This window comes from Sebastes umbrosus, chromosome 10 (genome assembly GCF_015220745.1).
Source record: "Sebastes umbrosus isolate fSebUmb1 chromosome 10, fSebUmb1.pri, whole genome shotgun sequence".
Taxonomy (NCBI): Eukaryota; Metazoa; Chordata; class Actinopteri; order Perciformes; family Sebastidae; genus Sebastes; species Sebastes umbrosus.
The window spans coordinates 17,254,544-17,277,787 of record NC_051278.1 but is presented as its reverse complement, the minus strand read 5'-3'; the positions used below and the strand labels follow the sequence as shown (position 1 = coordinate 17,277,787).

Here is a 23,244-nt window from a genome sequence, read left to right as displayed (position 1 = left end):
CTTACAAATGACACGCCTTAAGCAAGAAAGTCGTATTTATTGCAAGCTAAATGCCATACCATTTATACACTTTTTTGTGCGAACGGGCTGTACATACATCAAACTTTCCAGTCTCATTCATATCTATATTCTGAAGGTTTTTACAGAGGGGTTTGTTCATTTATCATGCATAGCCTGATTTATACAACATTTTATTCCCTAAAATGTATGGTTATTGACAGTATTTTCTGATTTATGAAGGGATAAAAAGAGATCCCCTCTCTAAAAATCTTTGACTCTTACATGACAACAAATTGAAACAAGAATTTTGAACCTGGCTTTATCCAATGTTCAGATTTCTGTTCTGAAAATGTAAGCAAATTGGCACACATTTAATAAGACAATGCCTCATATTTTAACACAACATTTCAGAAAACTTGTAATACAAACAATATTTGTGTTAATGTTAGTAATCAACTGCAAGTTTCATGGCGATATCACAACATTTTTACCTTACTCACCTGTAGTGTCTCCCCTTAATTTGCCTTTGACTGAAAATGAAGCCTTTAATGGATCCCAGTGGTTTTCCTACCTGCCACATAGCTCAGCCCTGCCACGAAAAACCAATGGGATTCCTAATAAGGTGAATAGAAAAGCAGACAGGGAGGCAGAAGTGAGATAACAACATTGCTTGTTGAGAAAAACAAACAATGCGTGTGCTATGTTTCCATTTTTAGGAAGACATTTCTCTACATTTCTTTTGCAATCATATCTAGTTTACATTGCATAAGAAAATCCTTAGGTCTGTTTAAAGCTGCAGTGGGTATGAATGGAGCAAATACGATTAAAAAACGGACACTATATCATGACAGAAGTGTATGAGACAGGTAATCTGAAAAAAAATCATGTGCCTCTGTGTCCTCCGATCTTCCTAATGACATCTGCAAGATTTCACAGACCGGAGGAAAACAACCAATCAGAGCCGAGCTGGAATCTGCCGTCTCTGAGCAGCTGTCAATCACTCGCAAACTCCCATCCAACAGTCAAACTAGTTACTGTAATGCCTATTTTCTCACCTTAAATGTTTTCAGAAACATCTTGTAGTGTACTGTTTAGCTGTAAAATGAGAAAGTTTGTGACTCGGTAGCCATGTTGAGATCAGTTGAGGAAATACCAAGCACCGTCCACCAGCCGGAGCACAGCCAATAGGAACGCTCTCTCTGAAATGACCTGTGATTGGCCAAAGTCTCCAGTCATGGGCTAGATTTTTTAAAGCCTGAAAACAGAGCCATGAGGAGATGCAGAAGTCTAGTTTTCTTTCAGAACACTTGAATTACAACATGCTGAAAAGTTCTTATGGAATTTCTGCCCAATGATGCCAAAATCTTTCTGCCTACTGAAGCTTTAAGTTAGTGTTTTCACAGGCAAGACTTCATAATTTTGCCAGTGTAATGTCCGTTAAGTTAGGTATTTGGAGCTTAAACTGCCTTTGTCCCAAAACACCACATTGTCTGAGCTCAAAACACCCTTTAATCCACTTAATATAAGCGTTTTGTTGTTCATTTCCTCCTTGCATTTAGCCATTCTCCTAACTTTTAGCACATGTTTTCACTCGAGCACTGAGCTGCAATTTCTTGTTTATACACGGGAGAACATTTTCTTAGAAAGAGAGGAAGTTACCAGCAGTTAATTACAGTATTCTAGTCAGTTTCTGCTTGCACACAATGCATAAGTGAGGGTAAACTCTGTGCCATATACTCTAGGCTGATAAAAAATGCTCCGTCACGGCTCTATCGAAAACAAGCTCACACCACATTTTGGTCAATGACCCTTTAACTTTAATTAAAAAGAGTTGGACAATGCATGAACCCGTGTGATGCACTGCAACCACTTAAGTTTCAGTCAGCCGATAATGAAGAGCTATAATTAGATATTGAGATGGTAAACTTCAGTGAGTGACTGTTGAGGAGATCTTACTCTATACTCTGAATATATGAGTTTTTAAATGCTGCTTATTTCACGCTGCAGAATACAATCAATGTGCAAATACATATTGCAAGAGGCTTCTCTCAACAAATACATGCATGCGAGTCCTGCTTAGTCAGGAACTTCTCATTCTGCAATTGATTTGGACGATGCCTCACCGCAGAGTTCAGTTCTCTCTCTAAGAATTGATTTGCATTTAATCTACCCCTCTCTTACTTATAAATAAATTGTTGCTCACATTTTCTGTGTAGCCATTATAGCCCGCTCAGTATCCAGCAGTGACCCGGCTCATAGCGACAAATAAACAGCAACTCATGTGGTGTGACCTATCAAAAGGACACAAAAATTACATTTCAGGAAAGTGATGCATTGCATTACATTCTCGGCATTTAGCCGACACTCTTATCAAGAGTGACTTACAATGAGTGCACGGGTCGAATAAGATTAGACTCCAAGGTCGCGAGTATTTCAAGCAACTGGAATGAGTGGACGAGCCGAAGCAGCAGCACTCAGACAATAGATTTTAGATATCAGGATATGTTAATGTGCCTCTTGAATGTTCACATATAACAGGAAAGTTCCAAATAAAGAAATAGAAATGGGATTGTTTAAGTCGAAACTAACAAAATCAGAGGAAAGTAACAGGAGTAACAGTGGCATCAGGTATTTAGGAAAGAAACTTAAATTACTGTCTTTATGATGCTTATAGTCTTTTCTCATATCTCATATATCTGTGGTTATGTTTGAATGTGTTTTATAAATCACTTTCAATTCACTTGTGAGTGACAGATTGGAAGTGAGCGGTATACTAATCATTAAACCACTACATGCTGATGGAGGCTGATGTGCTGTTTCGTCCAACATACCAGTAATTACATTTACACAGATTGTCCCATCAGACAAGGAAATAAAGTGCTGCAGGGAGCAGGATGCCGAGTAAACACAATTAGGGCTGAAAAAAATAGATATACTGTACATTCCGATCACGAAGGAACAAATGAATGAATGAATCAAAGAATGAATTGGGTGATCAATTTTGGAAAATTATCATCTACAACAGTCTGAGAAATTAACATTTATTACTAATGAAATATATGAAAAATATGTGAATTTAATTGATCAGCACAAAATAATACATTATATAACAAACAACTAAAATAAATCCAATAACATACAAAATACTTGTCAAACTATTTAAAGGAAAACTGAAAACTGGTGACTAACATCAACCGTGCTGACGTGAAGGCAGCGACCACTAATCAAAATACTTTGCGATGCTCCATGCTGTCGTGCATTCTGAATATTATTACTGATATTTTCTTCAAGAAAATTTAAGAAGCACCAAATATTTAGCCATACAAATTATATCCTCTTATCCACCCCTTGCCCAATATCCATTTACTCCTTATCAAAGCCATGCCTCCACCATGCTTGTCCAAAACTGTAAGATAATGTGTAGAAGGAATTAATAAAACTTTACTTTGTCAAATAACAGAAAGCAGTATTAGCTGTGGTAATGCATAATGCAGATAGGCTTAAAAGTAGACCAGAAGTCAAGACAAACATATAGAACGTGCACACTTCTCCAACACAGTTACAAGCACACATTCCTGCAAATATACAATATACACTTACAAGTTATATCCACGTTGTACAGGCTGGTCTCATACACCGTTCGTAGCTACAACTACGAAAAGTAATGCACTGTAATTTGTATATATCCCACAAAATCAATTTGTGTGTAATTCACTTAATCGTCAACAAGGAAATATAAACAGCAGCGAATGTCGCGTAGGGAGGACTTCGGGGTGGATGGGTGGGTCAAAAAAACACCGGACTTTCGCCCTGGAGACTGGTGTTTGTGTCCCGTGTGAAACCAGAAGTCAACGTTGATTTATTTGTCATGTAACTGACGCCACTTCCTGAGTTATTTTAAGCCAAACCACAATCTTTTCCTAAACCTAACTAAGTAGTTTTGTTGCCTAAACCTAACCAAGTTGTTTCCTGTGAAGACGGAAGTTTATTTTGAAAAGACTGAATGCATTTAATGAGCAGATATTGACACGCTTTATCTGGCCATTCGTAGGAAAACAAACGAAAAAAGAGGAATATCTTTTTCATATGATATCATATCAACTGTTGTATGAGAATACTTTGCATTGGCAGTGATATTAAAATGTGTAACAGCAAGAATGTTGCATATATAATAACACAAATACCACACTGTATTCAGGCTAAGTATACCATATCCTCAGATATTATGAAGCATATCTGTTTAATTACAGGTGTGTATTATATGTATATTAAAGTCACACATATAACATGTATAATAATATCACATTGTATATATAAAAGATAGGAACGACTATACTACATATATTGTATAAAATAAAGAGAAACAAATCCTATAATAATGCATTTTGTATATGTAATCTATCAGACCATAGACCACGTTGTCCACCAAAGTTTTCCATCCTGTCTGGCTTGTAAGTAGTGGTAATAAATAGATGATTATTGAAACACCATCATGATTAAAATGTGTATAATTTGCTTGCTTTTTAATATGTAATTTGTATGAATAGTAATTACTTTTTCACTTCACTGTCCATCGCACATTCAGCACACAATTTGAAGATGGCGTTATAATTAGATTGAAGATTTAATACTTCATCACTGTGTCAATGGCTGAATGCAATTTGCCTCGGCGCAGCTCAGTTAAAAACACATAAACAGCATGTGGCCAAAACACTGGCGCATATTTCCAACCCCATGCAGTTACATTCATGAGTCCAAAGTGGAAAAAAGGACAAAGCTAATTGCACGTCTGCTGGTCCACTCTCGGCTCCCTCTTTCTGTGTCTGATGTGAACAAGCAATTAGGTATTGGAGAGTAATTAGATTGATTCATTTTTGCTCCCATTGTGAAGTCGTTCTAGATATTCAGGAGGCAGAAGAAATCAGAGAATAATGTAGCTGTCTAGAGCCTAATGGCAGCACTCGACAAAGCCTCTGTGTTTTGACCTCTTACTGCAGTTGGTGTAGCCGCCTACAATACAATAAAGCATATGAAGGAATAATCACTCAAATCTGTATTGACTGGTTGCACTGTGTAAATCACAACATTTTGGATGAGTATTTTAATCCACCAACAAGGGAGTCTTTAAACTCATTTTATTGAAAGCATAAAAGAAACAAGTGGTGTTCAGCTGTAACTTATGAAAAACAGCAATGTCCAAAATAAAACTCCCAGCAGCTAAACGTGATAGAAGTGGGTTCAGTGAGTTCAACTATGTTTTTCTAGCAATTTACTATCTGCAGTTTTTCTCTAATGCTCGTCCATCATTTTGCAGGTTATTCAAGGTTCCAGTCTTTCAGCCAGCTTTGCAAAATAAAAGATGAGCCGAGTGAAAAAGGGAAGGATGCTTACTGTGTGCGTTATTTGTCTATACACAGAGCACATGTCAGATATCAGGACGCCCTGAGTTCTCTTTGTTGGGTGTGATGAGGTAGGATACGGTCTCGTTGTCTGTTCCGAGTGCACCGACTGAACTGGGAAAGAAAACTTTTATGTGTTCTGTTCCCTATCACCTGGATTAGCATTCAAAAAGACTTGAAACTTAGAGAACCTGTCTCTTTGTCAGATTTAAAGCTCCTAAATGATGAATTTTTTGGGGTTTTTTGCAACCAGAAGTGAGGATGGAACTAAGTACAACTGAACGCTGGATAAGACATTTTTAGGTGACCGAAATGACTTTCATGAACTGAAAACTCACTGTGAAAAGGTTATGGGTGAAAGACGAAAAGACAGACAACTTCCAGACCGGACAACGCCGTGGTAGCGACCTGTCAATCACAACGTAGCCACGCCCTAAAGCATCCCCTGCTTTATGGTCTATTTGACTCTAAATGGGACCATAATTTACTAAATGAACATCATGCTGTATTGAAGAAAACTTGAAACTAGCGATTGAGACCATAAACTCGTGTTTCCAATGTTTATTGAGGTAATAAATCAAGTGAGAAGTAGGCTCATTTTCTCATAGACTTCTATACAATCAGACTTCTTTTTGCAACCAGAGGAGTCGCCCCCTGCTGGATATTAGAAAGAAGGCAAGTTTAAGGCACTTGGTATTGGCTTCACTTCTCAGACCCGGAGGTTGCCCACTGGTTCTATCTCATTAAGTCCCTCTGTGGAATGTCAGTGCAACGATGTGGGGATTAATCAGAATAATTTTTTATTGAATTTATTATAGTGGCCTCTGTGGCTCAGAGGGTAGAGCAGGTTGTCCATCAATCGGAAGGTCGGTGGTTCGATCCCCGTCACACGTCGATGTGTCCTTGAGCAAGACACCCCAATTTGCTCCCGAAGGCATAGCCATCGGTGTGTGAATGAGTATTTCGATTAGATCCTGATGGGCAAAGTTGGCACCTTAGCAGCCTCTGCCATCAGTGTATGAATGTGTGTGTGAATGCTGAGTGGTCAGAAGACTAGAAAAGTGCTGTATACATGCAAGTCCATTTTATGTCTGTATTTTAGTGTGTTTTCTGTGGATCCACATTTCTCTGTTGACCCATCAGAAAAAAAACATTAACCCCCCGGCAGTGTATTAAGAGACAATTTGATCTCACCAACATCATCTTAGAAATGAAAGCATACACGTTTTTCAAACGTATTCAGCAGTAGAGCAAAGTGTATGCTTTAGTAGCATGGACTGTATAGCAAACAACAACTACTGAAATCCAATAGAGCTACGATGTGAGGATAAACAGCCGAGCAGTAAACACATTATTTTCAACAAATGGGGCAGCTCCCATTCCCCCTTCTTCTGATGTTGTTGGACTGCTTGCATGCTATTTTGTACTGGCAGTAGCTCAAACATTGTAGGACATTTATGTTTTCTAGAGCTTTTAGTGTATTCTAGTCTGTGCAAGTTGTGAAAGATTTCCCTTAATCAGTGCAACCCAGTCCATCACAATAAGTCTATTCATGCCAAATCTCAATGGCAAATCATTTTTTTTTGGCTCAACAATTTAGTACCTGAATGTTTATTACGAGCAAGTTGCTGAAAGAAGGGAGCACTATTTTTTCAAAGATCTCAGTTAATAGTGAATCAAAATGCTACCAAGTCTTTCTGATAGAAACTAATTTACTGTTATCATGAACTCAGTTTTGTGCATATTTATTGCCATTTTTACTGGTGTCCAGGATAAATGAACTTCAAACTGTTCCTCAGTCAGTGTTGATGCTCTGTGTTGCTGCATACAGACCAAAGCAGATGCATTTAACCTTAAGCCATGGCAGGCTGACTGAGCACATTTTCTCTTTTTCAGCAAAACTCGTACAGTTGCACACATTTATCTGGTAGCCGAGTTAAACCACAGTTTTTTTTTTTTCATTCTTGGCCGCTGAGCAGCTCCACTGAAGCAGTTTGGGCAGCGCAACGGAGGGGATCAAGAGCACCAGAATAGTCGCTGAGAGTGTTTTACTCATTCAGCTCCCCCAATGAGATTTTTTTTCATCTTGTGTGAGGACCGAAACCACTGACCTTCAAAGCACATTCGCGCTCCTCTGATCTTTAGGCTCCCGTCGCTCCCTGCCTCATATTTGACAACGACGATACTGGTTTGAACGTTTCCCCAGATTTATATATTGTAAGCTCATTTTCCTCTTTCCCTGTCTCTCATTCTCACACACAAAATCTTCTTCTGAGGTCACTGGCAGGCTGCAGACCAGAATAAAGGTGTTCCCTATTATGCACTGTTCCAGAGTATAACCATCTTCATGGGCTAGAAAAACATCATTACTTCATTCAAATGATAAGAACACTAGGGCCATTGGAAAGTGAAACACTTCCCAATGGAAACATAGCACAAAACAAATTGTCTCCCACATGCAGAAGACCAGAACTAATCATTGAGGATATCAAGAAACAAATGGCTGATGAAACCTGGAACTGGGACTTTACAATGAGCACTAAAATCACATAAAATCCGAATGATGGTATGACTTATAGCTTGTTCACACTACATGACTTTAGCCCTGATTTTCCGCTCCCCCACAGTTTTTGGAGAGCCCAGAAAAAAGCCCCAGATCAGAGGCAAATCGGCGTTGGCTCGCTGCTCGCACATCGGCGTTCAAGGGTTATGCGTGAACTGTTCAAAGATCTAGCATGCTAAATATCTGGACCTGTTGGGGACTGAGAGCACAAGACACGGGGCTGTAACAATAGGAACTCACTGAATGTCAGTGAGTTCCTATTTGCAACACAGAACAAAGTTGTTGTTGCACCTAGAGGAATAAATAGTAAAAAAAAAGAGTGTGGAAACCGGTGGAAACAGGCTATTTTCTGAACACGTGCCAACGACAACATCAGCAATGTATCATGGTATCATTTAATTTTCCATGTATTTCTTGCGTGTTTTCGTGACAAAACGTAGTTCGGAGACCTCATTACAAGACAGCAAGTTGGTGTAGTACTTTAAACTAATGATGGCGCTAGAGGAAAGGTCAAAGGATCTCCAAAGTTATTACAATTCATCCGCTGGGGACCACGAATGTCTGTACCAAATTTCATGGCGTTCCATCCAACAGTTGTTGAGATATTTCAGTGAACCCACTGACATCTCCAGAGCCCCACCACTAGTATAGCTAAATACACATTCTCCTCCTTATGTACATACATACAGTATACTGTGTTTATATTTTTAGCTTGTCACCATACAGTACCCAGTCTCTACTGTATATAAAGCAGAACTATAGTTCAAAATATGCATGTGTTTGCACACCACAGGTTGTTTGATTTATCTCCTCAGGCAAGAATGCATAAATGCTATTTTTAAAAGGCACATTTTGTCAGCTCCTGCTACCCTGGGACACCTGTAGTGTAAAGTGTCACGTAGGCAGGTGTGAAACAGCCGTGTTGATGGGAATAAAAGGTTGGAGGGGTCTTTCAATCTGTTTACCTGTGGTTTAGCAAGAGGTTTTCAGGTACAGTCTGTACCCAGAGGCAGGCGATGTGGGGTTAGAGTGAGCATTACCATTTCACTGAGTTTACCTGATACAGTCCTTTCCATTACAGCCTCATTGCGGGACATGAAAATAAACTTATTAGTGACATAAGCCTGAATGATTTGATAACATTTTAGAGTCTGATTTCAGTAGCTCCAGAAAGCAGTCCTGAAAGTAATGAACACAGCTCTTTGTCCAGTAAATATTAGTCTTCCATCTAGTGATGACTTCTATATACTTGATAACCCAAAAGGCACTTTTTGCACATCTCCCATTTTGACTCGCTCTAATGTTTTAGGAAGTTTTGCAGCTTTGGTTCGACTCATCTCACAGAGAAACTGCAAAAGAGTGGAGACAGCAAGCTCCAATTTAAGCGATCTTCCTCGGACAATCAGGCACAATCAGAGAGATTGTGTCACGCTGGAAGAAATCGGTGCATTTTAAGCTGTTGGAGTTTTGTCTTGGTGATTTCACAGACAATAGCAATATCAAAAAAAGGAACCTGGTGTAAAACTGAAACCGCTGGCCATTAGGAAGTGTACTAGTGAGTGAACTGCCTGGAACAGAGGGATCATTACACTGGAGTTATGGATGTCCAGAAGGTCACGTCAAGGAAAAGCCTCAGAAGGACCCTTAGCTGGGTACATAAACTGGGACACTTTTCCAACAAGACAATATTATTTCCACACAAACTGATAACTAGTCGAATTCGGAGATGTGTAACGTGGATTTTAAAGGTAGATTCAGACACTTATGAGGACATATTTCTGTCTGTAGTCAATCTCCCTCCTTAGTGAACAGAAAAATAAATGCATTCATTCTAATTAGGGCTGTCAAAGTGAATGTGATTATAATAATTTCGTTAAAGCATTAACGCAATCGAACTTTCAGAGGTTGTAGCGGGCTCAGTTTTAAAGCTAGAGTGAAGATACTGGTTTCATATGAAACTAGAAAACCCAACCATGTCATACTAGCTTGTTGAAAAGGAGGTTAAATAACGTTTCAAATCCCCTTTACAGACATGCCCACTTTATGAAAATCACATGCAGTTTGGGGCAAGTCATAGTCAAGTCAGCACACTGACACACTGACAGCTATTGTTGCCTGTTGGGCTGCAGTTTGCCATATCATGATTTGAGTATATTTTTTATGCTAAATCCAGTACCCCCTGCGTGTTTCTGGACAATATTTGTCAATATTTTGTGTTGTTAATTGACTTCCAATAATAAATATATACATATATTTGCATAAAGCAAGCATATTTGCCCACTCCCATGTTGATAAGATTATTAAATACTTGACAAAACTCCCTTTAAGGTACAATTTGAACAGATACAAAATGTGTGATTTATTTGCAATTAATCACAATTTATCATGGACAATCATTTTGATTAATGGCGATTAAATATTTTAATTGATTGACAGCCCTAATTCAAGTGTAGTATGTTGTTCAGTGATAAAAACATTTGAGCCATTTATTTGTCCAAACTTCTGCTCCGTAATGAAAGTGTTTTTTAGCTTTAAAGCTTTGTCCACTGGCGGCTGACAGCTCAGATAAGGGTGAAGTGCTCCAGACTAAATGAACTCTTGAGTTTCAATATAGCAGCTCAGGAGCGGCCTGTTGTCCTCTTGTTCAGGACACATCTTTTATTGTCCAGCCGGTGTGTTGCGGGCTGATAATTGTAATTCCACTGGGTATTAATTAGCGACGAAGGCGGATTCCCGCTAGGTGGACAACAGATAGCTTCATTTCTAGAGCACTTAATGTATTGTGAGTGCTATAAAAGGCATCAATCAAGAAATAACTCTGTTCAGGGTGTTCCTGTTGAGCTAAACCGGACAGTTAATATCCACCTCTCATCTCTCATCTTATTGCATTAAGGCCGGGGGCACACAAGAGCACTATTGGGCCAATTTGCACAAGATTTGCCCATCTTGCAAATTACTAAGAGGAACACTGCAGTTTTATTGGAATCAATGATTTGCAAATATGATCTTGATATGAGAGTTCACAGATCCAATCTTAACTATCCCAATTGACTTTTACCCCGATAACATCCAGCGTTTTTTTTATGTTTAATCTGCCATCTGCGCAAGACCCGTGCTGTGTGTGGATCAGAGACTGCTGACAGCCCTCAAGAGCTCAGTTTGCAGCGAAGTGAGGCACAGCGAGCTGAGTGTGACTGTTTGCCTCTGTTGTTATTTTCGATTGGAATTACTGGATCATGAGATTACAGGGCCCGCTGTAAAAGGACACATCAGGAGTCAGCGGGATAATCTCATATCATTAAAGTTTGCAATGTGAGCATATTCACAGTGCGGCTGAGACATAAAAATAATAAGCAAAATATTCACTGTGCAATGCAATGCATAGTTAAATGTCTCCCAATGTGTCCCCAGCCTGTTTTGTTTGTCATGCTGCAGTTGGCTCCAAAGCAGACTTCAAGATGTTGACTGATGATTTTTCAGTTACATAACAAACTAATCATCTTCTTGTCTGTTTTTTTTTCCGTTGTTTTTTTGCAGAGATTGAAAAGAATGAAGGTGATGAATTGAGAAAAGATGGTGACACGAAGAAATACCTAGATATCATCAGCAATAAAAATATCAAGCTCTCCGAAAGAGTTCTCATTCCAATCCAACAGTATCCAAAGGTAAGAGACACAACAGCCACGTCTTACGGCCTTTACACACACAACACATAAATGATATGTCTAGGTTCTTTTATTGTGAAAGCTAAGAACGGAAGGAGTGGATCTGGTCAGCACTTCCTTTGTCAAGGTTTAAAGGAGTGATACAGTTTTCTGTCTTGATTCGGACTACGGCGCTTCCGTGTTGTTGTTTCATAAATATACAGTAGGAGCAACTCTACCGGTTCTGCACAACGTGATTGGTTGATGCCTTTATTTATGGTACAAAAGCTCTGAAACTCAACCTTGTTCCGGAAAAAATTACGATGCTTTTTTGCTGTGTAATATTCACATTCTGTGCGAAAGTATTCATGATAAAAACAACAGTTCGAAAAAAATATATTGACGTGCAAATTAAAGCTGAAATAGGTAGAATTGGAGCAAATATGATTAAAGAAAGTTATTTCTATAAAACGGTCACTATATCCTGACAGTAGTGCATGAGACAGGTAATCTGAAAAAAATCATGTGCTTCTGTGTCCTCCGGTGCTCCTAATGGCATCTGCAAGATTTCACAGACCGGAGGAAAACAACCAATCAGAGCCGAGCTGGAGTCTGCTAGGCAGCGCTGGTCAAATATTAATCAATATTCTCTTACTGTAATGCCTATTTCTCGTATAAAATGTTTTCAGAAACATCTTGTGTACTGTTTAGCTGTAAAATGAGAAGGTTTGTGACCTGGCAGCCACGTTGAGATCAGTTGAGGAAATATCCATATTGATTCATATTTGATCAGCGCTGCCTACAGTAGTTTGACCATTTGATTGGAGTTTGTGAGTGATTGACAGCTGCCGCCATTGACTGAACAGCCAATAGGAATGCTATCTCTCTCTGAAATGACATGTGAATGGCCAAAGTTTTCTTAAAGCCTGAAAACAGAGCCATGAGGAGGTGCAGAAGTCTAATTTTCTCTCAGAGTTCTTGAATTACAATATGCTGACAGGTTATTATGGAGTCTGCCTACTGCAGGATTAATCGCACGAAAAAAAAACACCCCTGGTCTGTAAAGGACTTTAGCCTAAAACAAAAAAACACACTGCACCTATTTAGGGTCCTGTTTTCTATTTTCTGTGGAAAGAAACTGACCAGAAAAGGACATTTTCTGTATTTTCAAAATGCCAGAACAGTAAAACTACAAGAGGAGTGTGTGTGTGATATTAAACAATGATTCATTTTAGTTGTCAATCGGTGGCCGGGGCCTCTTAGTGCAGTCTGGGCACTTTTGCTTCACCTCTTTGTACAAATACTTTTGGCACTGAAAATCCCACTAAGCCTCAAGAAGGCTAATAGAAAGTCACCAGGCAGTGTCTGCTTATTTTGATGTAGTCATCAGAAACACAAAGTTTTTTAGTGCAGTAAAGCACTCAAGGGTACGGTGAAGAACACTGACCATAAATCACCGTGTGACACAGTACGCCTTATTGTGACTTATGAAATGTCAGTGGTGACAAAGTTTGAAACGTGGTTTAATGAGGCAGCTCCATCAGGCAGCTATAAGCAACAACACGCAGCTGCTTGTGGAGAACCAAATAGAATCAAGGAAAGCTGCTCCACTGAGTTTGCATTCATACATTCATGCAACAGGCAGCTAAGAATAATAGCATCGGGGCAGCGACACAGATTGCAACCGAACATATTTCGATAAAGTAGGCTGTATTGATTTTTGTACGGTATATACTGCATTCGTTTTGTGACTGTGGGTAGACAGACAGGACACTAGGGAGTCATTTTCTTTTCTGTAAATCCTTTCTGCAATACTGTCTGTATCATTTTCTTTTAAATGCAGTATATCTCTGTGTCCAGCTGTTATACAATGCTGCAAAATCATTATTTTTAAATCAAACAATTTTTTAAATCTCATCTGAAAATATACAGTATTGATTTTGAGATATATGTTGATAGTTAACCGATACTTGCTGCAACTGCTTTTCATTACATGGCAAATGACTATAAGGCTATATGATGATATGGGATACTTGGCATCCATTAGTAGCTAAAGACTATTAATGTTAAGGTCCCATAAAACAAAACTGCCACTCCTGCATTGTTACGATGAGTCCCTCGGTGCATGTTTCACTATCCATGCCACATTTTCTGTGTGCCAAAAAACAAATCTTTTGCTGGTGCATCTTGTTTTGGATGGTGCTCTGATCATAGGTTTGGGTGTGACCTTGGCAGCGCCTCCCATCATATAAAACCTGCAGGGTCTGTTCTTCGCTGTCAGTTTGCTACACTATTGCTATCATCATCAGCACTCTCTTCTCCTAAAATCTCAAACATTTATGGTCGACCGCTGCTCGGCTCTCTGCTCTCCACACACTGACACTTTTTGTCTCCGAGCACTCGTCTGAAATGAATCACTTCTGGTCACTTTCCCTCTTGTTGTCGCTGCAGGTTTGAGTGCTCAGGAAAGGAGTTATAGGGGAAGAGATCCTCGACAAAACACTGACAGCGTCCATTTTTCAGATTTTGTCCCGCGCACTCTCAAGTCGAGTTCCCTTCTGTGATAAGTCTTTGCTCCAACGTCTTGCTTCCTGATCTCACATCTCTTTCATTTCAGCCGTATGATGTTTTAAATGTAGCGTACTGCCTTATTAGAGAAGGACAAGAGAAAAGAGGATGTCAGAAGGGCAGAGCAACATTTAACGGCACCTCAGGAGCACAGCCCAGTGAGCCCCTCAGGACACTCCATAGAAATCAATTTGCTGTTTCCCTCCTCAGGATCAGTGTTGAGAAAGTAATTAAGCTGTGTTCAGGAGCCCCTCACTCAATTAAATAGATTTCAAATCTATAAAAAATGTCAATTGAGACAGTTTCTTGGGGACAGAGGACCCACAATGACTCAGGGATGTCTCTCTGTGCTTGTGTTTCTGCCTCATTAGGTGCTTTTTCTGCCCAAACTTTACACCATTTTTCGTTCAAAAGTGTTTTCTAATTGCAAGCATTGAATTTCTCTTGAGCTTCCAGCACACATACTGGATGTAGGAATCAACATTTTTGGGAATGGCTCTTCCAGAGACTTCTCGCAGTGTTTGTAAAGTATGGTTCAAACTCTTGGAGTTAGGATAGATGTGAAGTAGTCATCATCATCATCATCATCTGCGATCACTCGAAGTTGAGTATGATGGTCCTCCTCGAGGGTCCTTATTGTGGGTCTTCAAAATGTCAGAAGAGGCCAATCCTGGAACCACAAACGGTCTTGCAGTGTGGAAGAGGAATGTGGGAGAGCCTGTTTGGTGATGACCATAGACTGTATATAAAGATGGACGACATGTCTCCACTTCCTCCCACTGTACAGAAGTGAAGCCAAAATATCTCAGATACGGGTGTTGCCATCTTCAGATTTTGATTTGGAGCCAGAGTCTGCACAGTAGTGATCGGGCACAGTATCAAATGAACACTTGAACATACATCAGCATAATAAGAACTACCTAAAATGACAGAAACCATCTTTGGGAAAAGGTTATTTGACATGTACTTTGACTTTTTATTTTGGCCCATGTCCCATCCGTTAACATGGAACAGGCGGGCTTTATGACCTATACTGCAGCCAGCCACCAGGGGGCGATGAAGATGTCTTGGCTTCACATTTAAGGAGCTGTCATGTCGTCAATCTTTATATACAGTCTATGGTGGGGACTATCTCCTTTCTTTGCTGTTGCTTGACTCTGGCAGCCTGTCAGAGATCGTCTACATAGTAGAGTGTGGCCCCTTTGTGTAAACTGTTTCTACATGTGGTTCTGTTTTGAGTAAGGTCTTCCCAGTTAGAGCTGGCTATGTGTAATCTTTTGAGGTTGATCCTGATGTTGTTCTTGAAACACTTTTTCTGTTATTGTTGGCAGAGGTGCGGAGGAGTCTGTTGGGGGCTGATGGAGAACCTTGGTCTTTTTAATGTTCATGGCCAAACCCAGGAGTGGGTACGCCTTGGTAAAAGCATCAGGTATGCAGTAATTTCCTCTTGGAGATTAGAAATTGGCAGTACAATGAAATGATTGTAGTTAGAGTCCTAGAGAGTGAAAATGTTGGCATTGTATTGTATGTTTCTGCAAACCACGGATACGTTGAATGTGGACGTTTTTGCATTTGGTCAAGGCAAGTGATGTAGTACAACGAGCTTAGCGCAGAGCAAGACACGTAGTATATCTAGTAACCGTTATTGAAAGTTACGTGGTATAATAAGGAGTATAACAAGCAAGACAGTCCTCTAAAGTCGGGTCGGAGTGATGGTGGATGGGTCAAACAAACACTGGAATTTTAGGAGTAGAGTACGCTATTCGTGTCCCGTGTGAAACCAAAAGTACACGTTGACTTTACGTTTACTTTACGTAATGTTGTTACGCTCATTAGGTAACGTGTTAGGGATAATGTACAGCGAGCGGGTCATTGACAGAGCGATGCAGGACCCTGACACGTCTTGCATCGCCCTGATGGGGTTTATTTCACAACAATGACCCGTTCGCTGTTCATTATCCCGCTTATTACACGGATACTTACTTAAGAAATCAATCATTTGACACAAAACATGGTCCTCCAGAGTCTGAGATCAGAACTGCGGCCATAGCAACGGTCTGTTATACATAGCAGCGTAGAATGCCGTGACTCACCAATCAGACTTGAATATTCATCAAAGCCGTGTAATAATACGTAAGAAAGTGCGGTTGTTATTTATTTTACGCTAGTTATGTTGTTACGGTCGTTACATTACATTGTTACGTTATTATTTTAAAACAAACTACAATCTTTTTTCTTACCTTAACCAAGTAGTTTTGTTGCCTAAACCTAACCAATCCTTTCATAACGTTAACGTGGCATTGTGCGTATCTGCAAGCGTGGTACAAGGCCGATTCAGAAACGTCGACATTCAACGTATCCCGTGGTTTACAGAAACGTACAATGCCAACATCATTTCTGGCAAATGGGTTACGTCAGCTCCTGGTTAATAAAAACCAGTGGAGCTTGGAGTCAAAACACCGAAGAACCACTGAGATAGAAATAAATTATTGTGAAACAATATACTTATGATCGTTAAGGCACAATACTCGAGGAAACACAATACAAGGCTCGAAATCCTGGTTCTGTGTAATGAACATAATAGTGCCAGCTCTGCAAGGTAAGCAAAGCAGTGCAGTGCAGTCCAGGGGGACGGAGCAGTCGTCCAACAACAACTCCTGTGACCTAATTGCACAGTCAGCACCCCACAATACACTGCAGTGCCACTATCTTAAACATCTCGGTAACACTGCACTTTCAGTTAATGATAATTAGCCACATGAAGACACTCTTTGATCGAGTGCATGCCCCGCAAAGAGGACGAGACAAAACGAAAAGTAACGCAGAGCTTGGAAAGATGAGTAAGACGGAGCACACAGCAAATACCTCACAAAGTTCAAAAATGTTGAAATTAGGCATGTTTTCAGACAAAAATATTACTGTATATTTACCCTGAATGTGTGATAATACTGTGTAAGAATACATGCTGAAGCTTTAACAGCTGACAGACTAACACACAGATTACTTGTTATATCAGTTTTAGTTAACACTTCCATAAAAACATTGTGGCCTACTGAGAGTCACTAACTAATCGGATTTATTTTACTTCACATTGGAAAGTCACTTTGTGTCACAGCTCTTCAATAATGTCCAGACTTACTTTCTGTCACCGGTGGCAAAGTATAAAATGTCATAAATCTGCTCTTTCCCGTTTCAGCAGTCTAACCATGCTCATTCGTACTTACAGCTGCCACCTTGCTGCAACGTAATTAAATGCAAAGTAATTAAATTCTTCCGCATGGTTTCGGATTTGACGACGTGACACTTGGAAGATTAATGTCATCTAACAGTGAAACAACCAGTACTGATGAAATCATTCTTCATGGTATACGCTATACTGTCGGCTGTTCTCACTGAAGACATGTCATAGCAGGAAAAGCACAGGTGTTGTTAATAACATGTGAGGGAAATTGTGGTATTAAAGGTTGACATGAATATAAACTGAATGACATGATGTCATCTGTATGAAATGTAATCTTTATGAAAGGTAATTCTATAGTTTTGCAATCTTTGAGAAACAGATGTTGTAAGCATTTATTTCCCTGCAGAGAATGGGAATGGATTCAGAGTTATCAGTTCAGCTATGTGTTAGATTTCACCTGTGCGTTAATTTCCCTTTTGATTAGATCCCCTGCAGTGGAGGATGTTGACACCTGGCACAGAGAGATGTTTGATGATTGTCTGTACTGCTTTATAAGGCTGTATGTAACTCATTACAGGGCGTTCATTTACTACTGTAGGAGTGACGCCATGCGTGCACACTTTAAAAGATCTTTAGGACAATCGATAGACAAATGTTTTGTGCATTCTGTTGCCTCTCTCTCATTACTCTAGACAGCAATTTTAAGTTGCCTCGATAAACATTAATTATGGCTGCATTTCATTGGCTAGTTTTGTGCATGCTGGCTTAAGATAAGTTCACACTACACGACACTCACTGTCGTCAGATCACAGTACTGTTCACACTACACAACTTGCTGTCTTGTAATCAGGAGTCTTGAAGTCGTTTTCACACTACATAACTGACAGGCGACAGGAGGTCACACAATATAAGATCTTTCACAGGGAGGAATTCCAGATGAGGTCTCTCCAAACTACGTTTTGTAACGAAAACATGTGATAAATACATGGTAAATGACGTGATACCATACGCGAGACACATTGTTGATGTTGTTGTTGGCACGTGTGTTCACAAAATATCCTGTTCCACCACTGTCCACACTCTTTTTTACTATTTATTCTTTTAGGTGCAACAACTTTGCTCCATGTTGCAAATGCAGCACATACAGTAAGATCCTGTTGTTACAGGCAATAAAAGATTAAACAGTAATAACAGAAAGTTGTAGTGTATATAACATTGGTTGTATAATTATAATTATAATAAAATAATAATGTATTATTATATATTATAATACAATAGGCATACAATAGACATAACTTTGCAAAAATACAAAATCATAATTAATCATAATATTATATATGATATGAATATAATATAGTCTAGGCAGTAAAATATAGACGGTGGAGCCTGAGCATACTGTAAAGTCAATTTTAGGATTTTCACTGTAAAATCATGAGTGGTATATTGTATTTTCCAACTTTATTTTCTCACAAAATCATTCGCCATCAACTACAAAGCATCTGTAAACCAACAATATATTATACATGTCACACTGCTAATAATACATTCAGCTGTCAGCATCTGAAATTCATTATTAACTACTCTCTGGAGAGCTGACACAGTAACAGCTTACTCAAAATAGGATTAATGCTTAACCCAACCTGCCCGTAAAACTATACATTTCCACAAATTCTATTGTATAGTTAGTATTTACATAATTAAGAGTTAACAGTATTAAGTTAGTTTTGTGTTTTTTCAGTGTGTTTCGTTGATTAGATATTAATATCAGTTGAAATTTCAGACTAAAGCTGCTGGATAAAACCTGGCAAACGCCTCCTGTTACAGACCGGCCTTGGTGGCATCATTCACAGGGGACGACTTGTGCGTTTTGTGCACCACTCTCTGTAAAATCGACATTAGGTTTGTTGTCGTTTTATAGCCTGTCAAGATAAAGAAAGTTGGCCTTGGCGCATTGCTCCAGTGACCTTCCCATCACTTTCTTTAATCTCCTCTGACGACGGGATGAAACCTTGAAAACAGGTTGATCTCGTTTAACAGCAGAAGAGGAGGTACATCTGTACCTGTCCCGTTTTGACATGTAAACAAATGACACCGCCACAGTGCGCTTATGGAAGCCTCGAAATTGTACAGCGAGATCACTATTTACTCAGCAAAAAATATGATTAAGCAGCATAGTCATTTTCATTATGGCTTAACTAGAATTTATCCTCTGCTGTTTAATGAGACAGCTTGATTAGCATCCCATAACCTTGGGGCATGAAATGGATTTTCAATGGCTGATACTGTCTGCTTGTCTGGGTCCAGTGCTGGGACTACTCTGCATATGTGTGAGAATGTAAAATTATTTCTGCCCTTTTAATTAGAATCACTTTGGTTAGAAACAAAATTGGCATATTTCTGCTTTTGTCAGATTTAAATAAGCTAATTTTTAAAGTATTACCTCTGTGGGGTGTTTGCTTTAACTATCCATTCTGCAGGTGCATACAGTACAGCGCCTACAACACATTCAATTGTATTTTTGTCCTTGTGGGTGCCACAATGTTGTGTTTATCAGTCCTTGGTTATTGTGACCTTTAAATAGTGCAGCAGCTGTGCTCTACCCAAAGAGGAATTGTATTTTTGTCTGCCCGAGATGTCAGTGTCCCAAAGAAAGGCCTATCATGTGGAAAGGTGTTTTGCTTAGATAAGAGCTGAATACAGTACAGGGAGTACAGAGAGTGAATTAAAATTAAGCACTTGTACGATAGCGTTCCACTCTGGGATTCCTCTGAGTCAGTGTTTGTGTGATGACTGTGTCTGCCACAATGCTGCTCACGAGATATAATAAGATAAAATGCCTCCCCATGTTAAAAAGCGCCCCACATACAGAGTGACCCAGCTCTATACTATATATACCAACAGTGTTTTCTGTACATAGTGCGTTCATTCTGGAAACGTGACAAAATCGAGTTAAATGTCAGCATGCAGCACTTGATTTATTTAAGTGTGCTGTTGATTGACACTATTGTCCCACAGAAATGGAGGAGCTGCTCACAGCTGGAGAAAATTAAAACAAATTGTAATGCTGCGTTCTCGTTGTTGCGAAGTTGGAATTTCCAAGTTCCCAGTCGGAAATTTCAACTGGAACGCCCCCCCTGAAGTTGAATTTCCGACTCAGGAAGTCAAACGAACCTCAAAAAAGCTGTAGTAATATACTGTTTATAGCACTTATGTCTTATTAGTGTCTCAATAAATCAGTCGTACACACAGTACTGTCCGACTTCTATCTGTGGACTTGTTGCTAAAGTGTTTGTATGCACAAAATACTGGAGTAAGGCTTTGTTATCAACTGGTATTGCTATCAATGGCTAACCTGGCTGGAGTTTTCCGACTTGTAATGGAATGCGGTCAAATCGGGTGCGACGTCATTCCCAGCTCTGACTTCCGATTTCCGGGTTAAATGGAACGCTGCATAACACTTGGTGAGACAGCTACAGGAAGACCTGGTGAAACAAAAATAAAGGAATAAATGCTTCTCATTAAAGCTGCTCAAATCAATAACAATGGATCATGTAATTGAAGTTTGTTCGTAATGATGAGCTTGCAGAGAATTATCACGCGACTCTGCAGTTCAGCTCAGCTCTATGGAGCGTTTAGCATTTCTCAGCTCATTGTATTGTTTTTACGGTCCACAACATGACTTTTTTAGTTCACTCTCACCAACCTAATTTCTAGCAGCAGTCACCCGATTCGACTGTTATCAGGCCATTAAAAAGGCGTTATCAGTCGCCGTAGACACCATAGATGTGGGTTATTAGGGGCCTACTACGCCTACTACATTGCAAAAGTGAAAGTGAAACTTAAAAGCAACACGTTTAACATGTTGTAAAACTGAATGAAACGTTATGTTTTGAACACAAACAAAAATCCTTCTTTAGGTTTAGGCAACAAAAAAAACACTTGGTTAAGTTTAGGGAAAAACATTATATTTGAGTTAAAATTACTACAAAAACAAAGACAAGTACACATTGTTGGCTTATAGCGACTGATAACGCTTATTTAATAGCCTGACAACAGTGATAAACCCACTCTGTGATGTGTACCTGGTGCCAAACAGCAGACAAAGTCAGAGACTACCTGATGAACAATTAGCAGCTAAAGAGCCAGGTATCTTTTTCAGGAGTTGGTGGAGACCAAAGCAAAGCAAAAAAGAGAGTCAACATTGGACCTACATTCATCAGATGGACACAAACATGTTCATGTTAATGTCGCAATATTGACAATGTGTCAATGTTGTGTTAAGAGCTTGTGCTGCTCCCCCAAAGTTGCCAAAAAAAAAACCAACTGATTCTGCTTTAAGTTTCCAAATGAGAGGTAGAGTAGATTTTCAAAGTGGCTATTTGATGGGTTGATATGCCTGGTATCATGTCCTGTTACAACAAAATGGACATTATATGGACAGTACATTAATTTCCTGTATATTAACAGCCAAGTAGTATAGCATGAAAATGAGCACATACTACCTACTTTATAGCATTATATAAAGAGTGAAATTGAGGTGCAATAACAGTGTTAAACCTCTCTTTTGTTGCATTTTGAGCAGGATTTGTAAAGCTTTGCCTCTCCATTTGTTGAAAAAGCGGAATAGATTCCGTGTAAAAGAAGAAGTGGCGTTTGTCGTTAGTCATTTAAAGGCCGTAGCTTGTTAGAGACTTGCAAGAAAAGATTGTATGAATTGATTTTTCTTTGCTCCAACAGGAAAGTTTTGTAGCTGCCGCTCAGACAGGAAAACACAGCTCGTCTGGAACAGTTTCACGGTCTTAAGCAGCTTTTGTAGCGCTGCGTCACTTTAGCATGGCTGGCTGCTCGTCTGTATTGATCTTGGCTCAAGTTGTTTGTCGCCTGTTAAAATATACAAGGATCATGATATTTGTTGTGTTCACTGTCTCTCTGTGTGTAGGCCATCTGGGCGACAGTTCAGGGTTTACATATTAATGGGAATTGTTAAATTCAATTTATACCAGGACGTTCTGCTTCTGTTTGTTGTGATGAAGACGTTGGGTAGGAAAGGGATGACCTAGGTTTGCCACCTCGAGCAAATTCACACAATTACTCCCCTATTTTCTGGATTTTCCCTGGTTTATGCTCATCTTTCTGTGTAATATGTATTACAAATGATGTTGTTTTGACCACCCTCAACTAAGACAACAGTCGTAAAGTAAAGTCATACCTTAATATCTGACACCACTGAACAAGGGGAAACGGTAAATCTCCTCCCATCTGCTTCCTGTAAAGTCTGTGGAGCTGATAGGACACACTCCTCTGACACGCTCACAGCCCAGTCATCCATAGCTGTCATTAAAGTATAAACCTCTACCTGAGGCTTTAATCCTCCTATCAGACAGGACCTGGACTTCCCCTATAGCACAGTTCACTAACCTGGTAGCAAGAGCCTCAGGACATCTGCAAATCTTGCCTGGCCCCAGTGAACGGCATTAAAAGGCGGCCACCGTGGACATTTTCCAACTTAAAAGCCGAAAAGGTTTTTTGTGTTATTAGATCACCTTGACGAAGTTCAGGTGCTGAATTCAAAAGTTTCAATATTTCCGTGCATTTCAGGGAACTGACTTTATACTAAAGCACAGAAACAGGCTAGTTTGCAACATAAAATCATCCAGAAGTTGCTTTGATTGTTATTTATGTGAGTGCTTCCTTTGTTTTTTTTTGCTTTTATTACTTTAAATTTAGCAGCATTAGAGAATCAGGGTCATGAGAGTGTAAAATATTTATAAGTATCATTATTTTGAGTGTATGGAAAAATATTCTTGTGTGCTGCTCTGATACCCAGCTGGGATGTTGCTGTGTGTTCACAGAGCTCTCAGGTCTTGTAGGGCTCCGTGGTGACGTGGT

At 39.5% G+C, this 23,244-nt stretch overlaps 1 protein-coding gene across 5 annotated transcripts in view; it reads left to right on the top strand.

Moving 5' to 3' along the window:
- khdrbs2 (KH domain containing, RNA binding, signal transduction associated 2) overlaps positions 1 to 23,244 on the top strand; it is an 87,994-nt gene that overhangs the window by 5,075 nt on the left and 59,675 nt on the right. For all 5 annotated transcript variants that reach the window (XR_005208351.1, XR_005208350.1, XR_005208353.1 and 2 more), the window contains exon 2: positions 11,500 to 11,627. Coding sequence is in view for 1 of the 5 variants with exons in the window: in XM_037781314.1 (XP_037637242.1) it covers positions 11,500 to 11,627 (128 nt within the window). In the remaining 4 variants the exon portion in view is untranslated. The remainder of the gene's footprint in view (positions 1 to 11,499; positions 11,628 to 23,244) is intronic.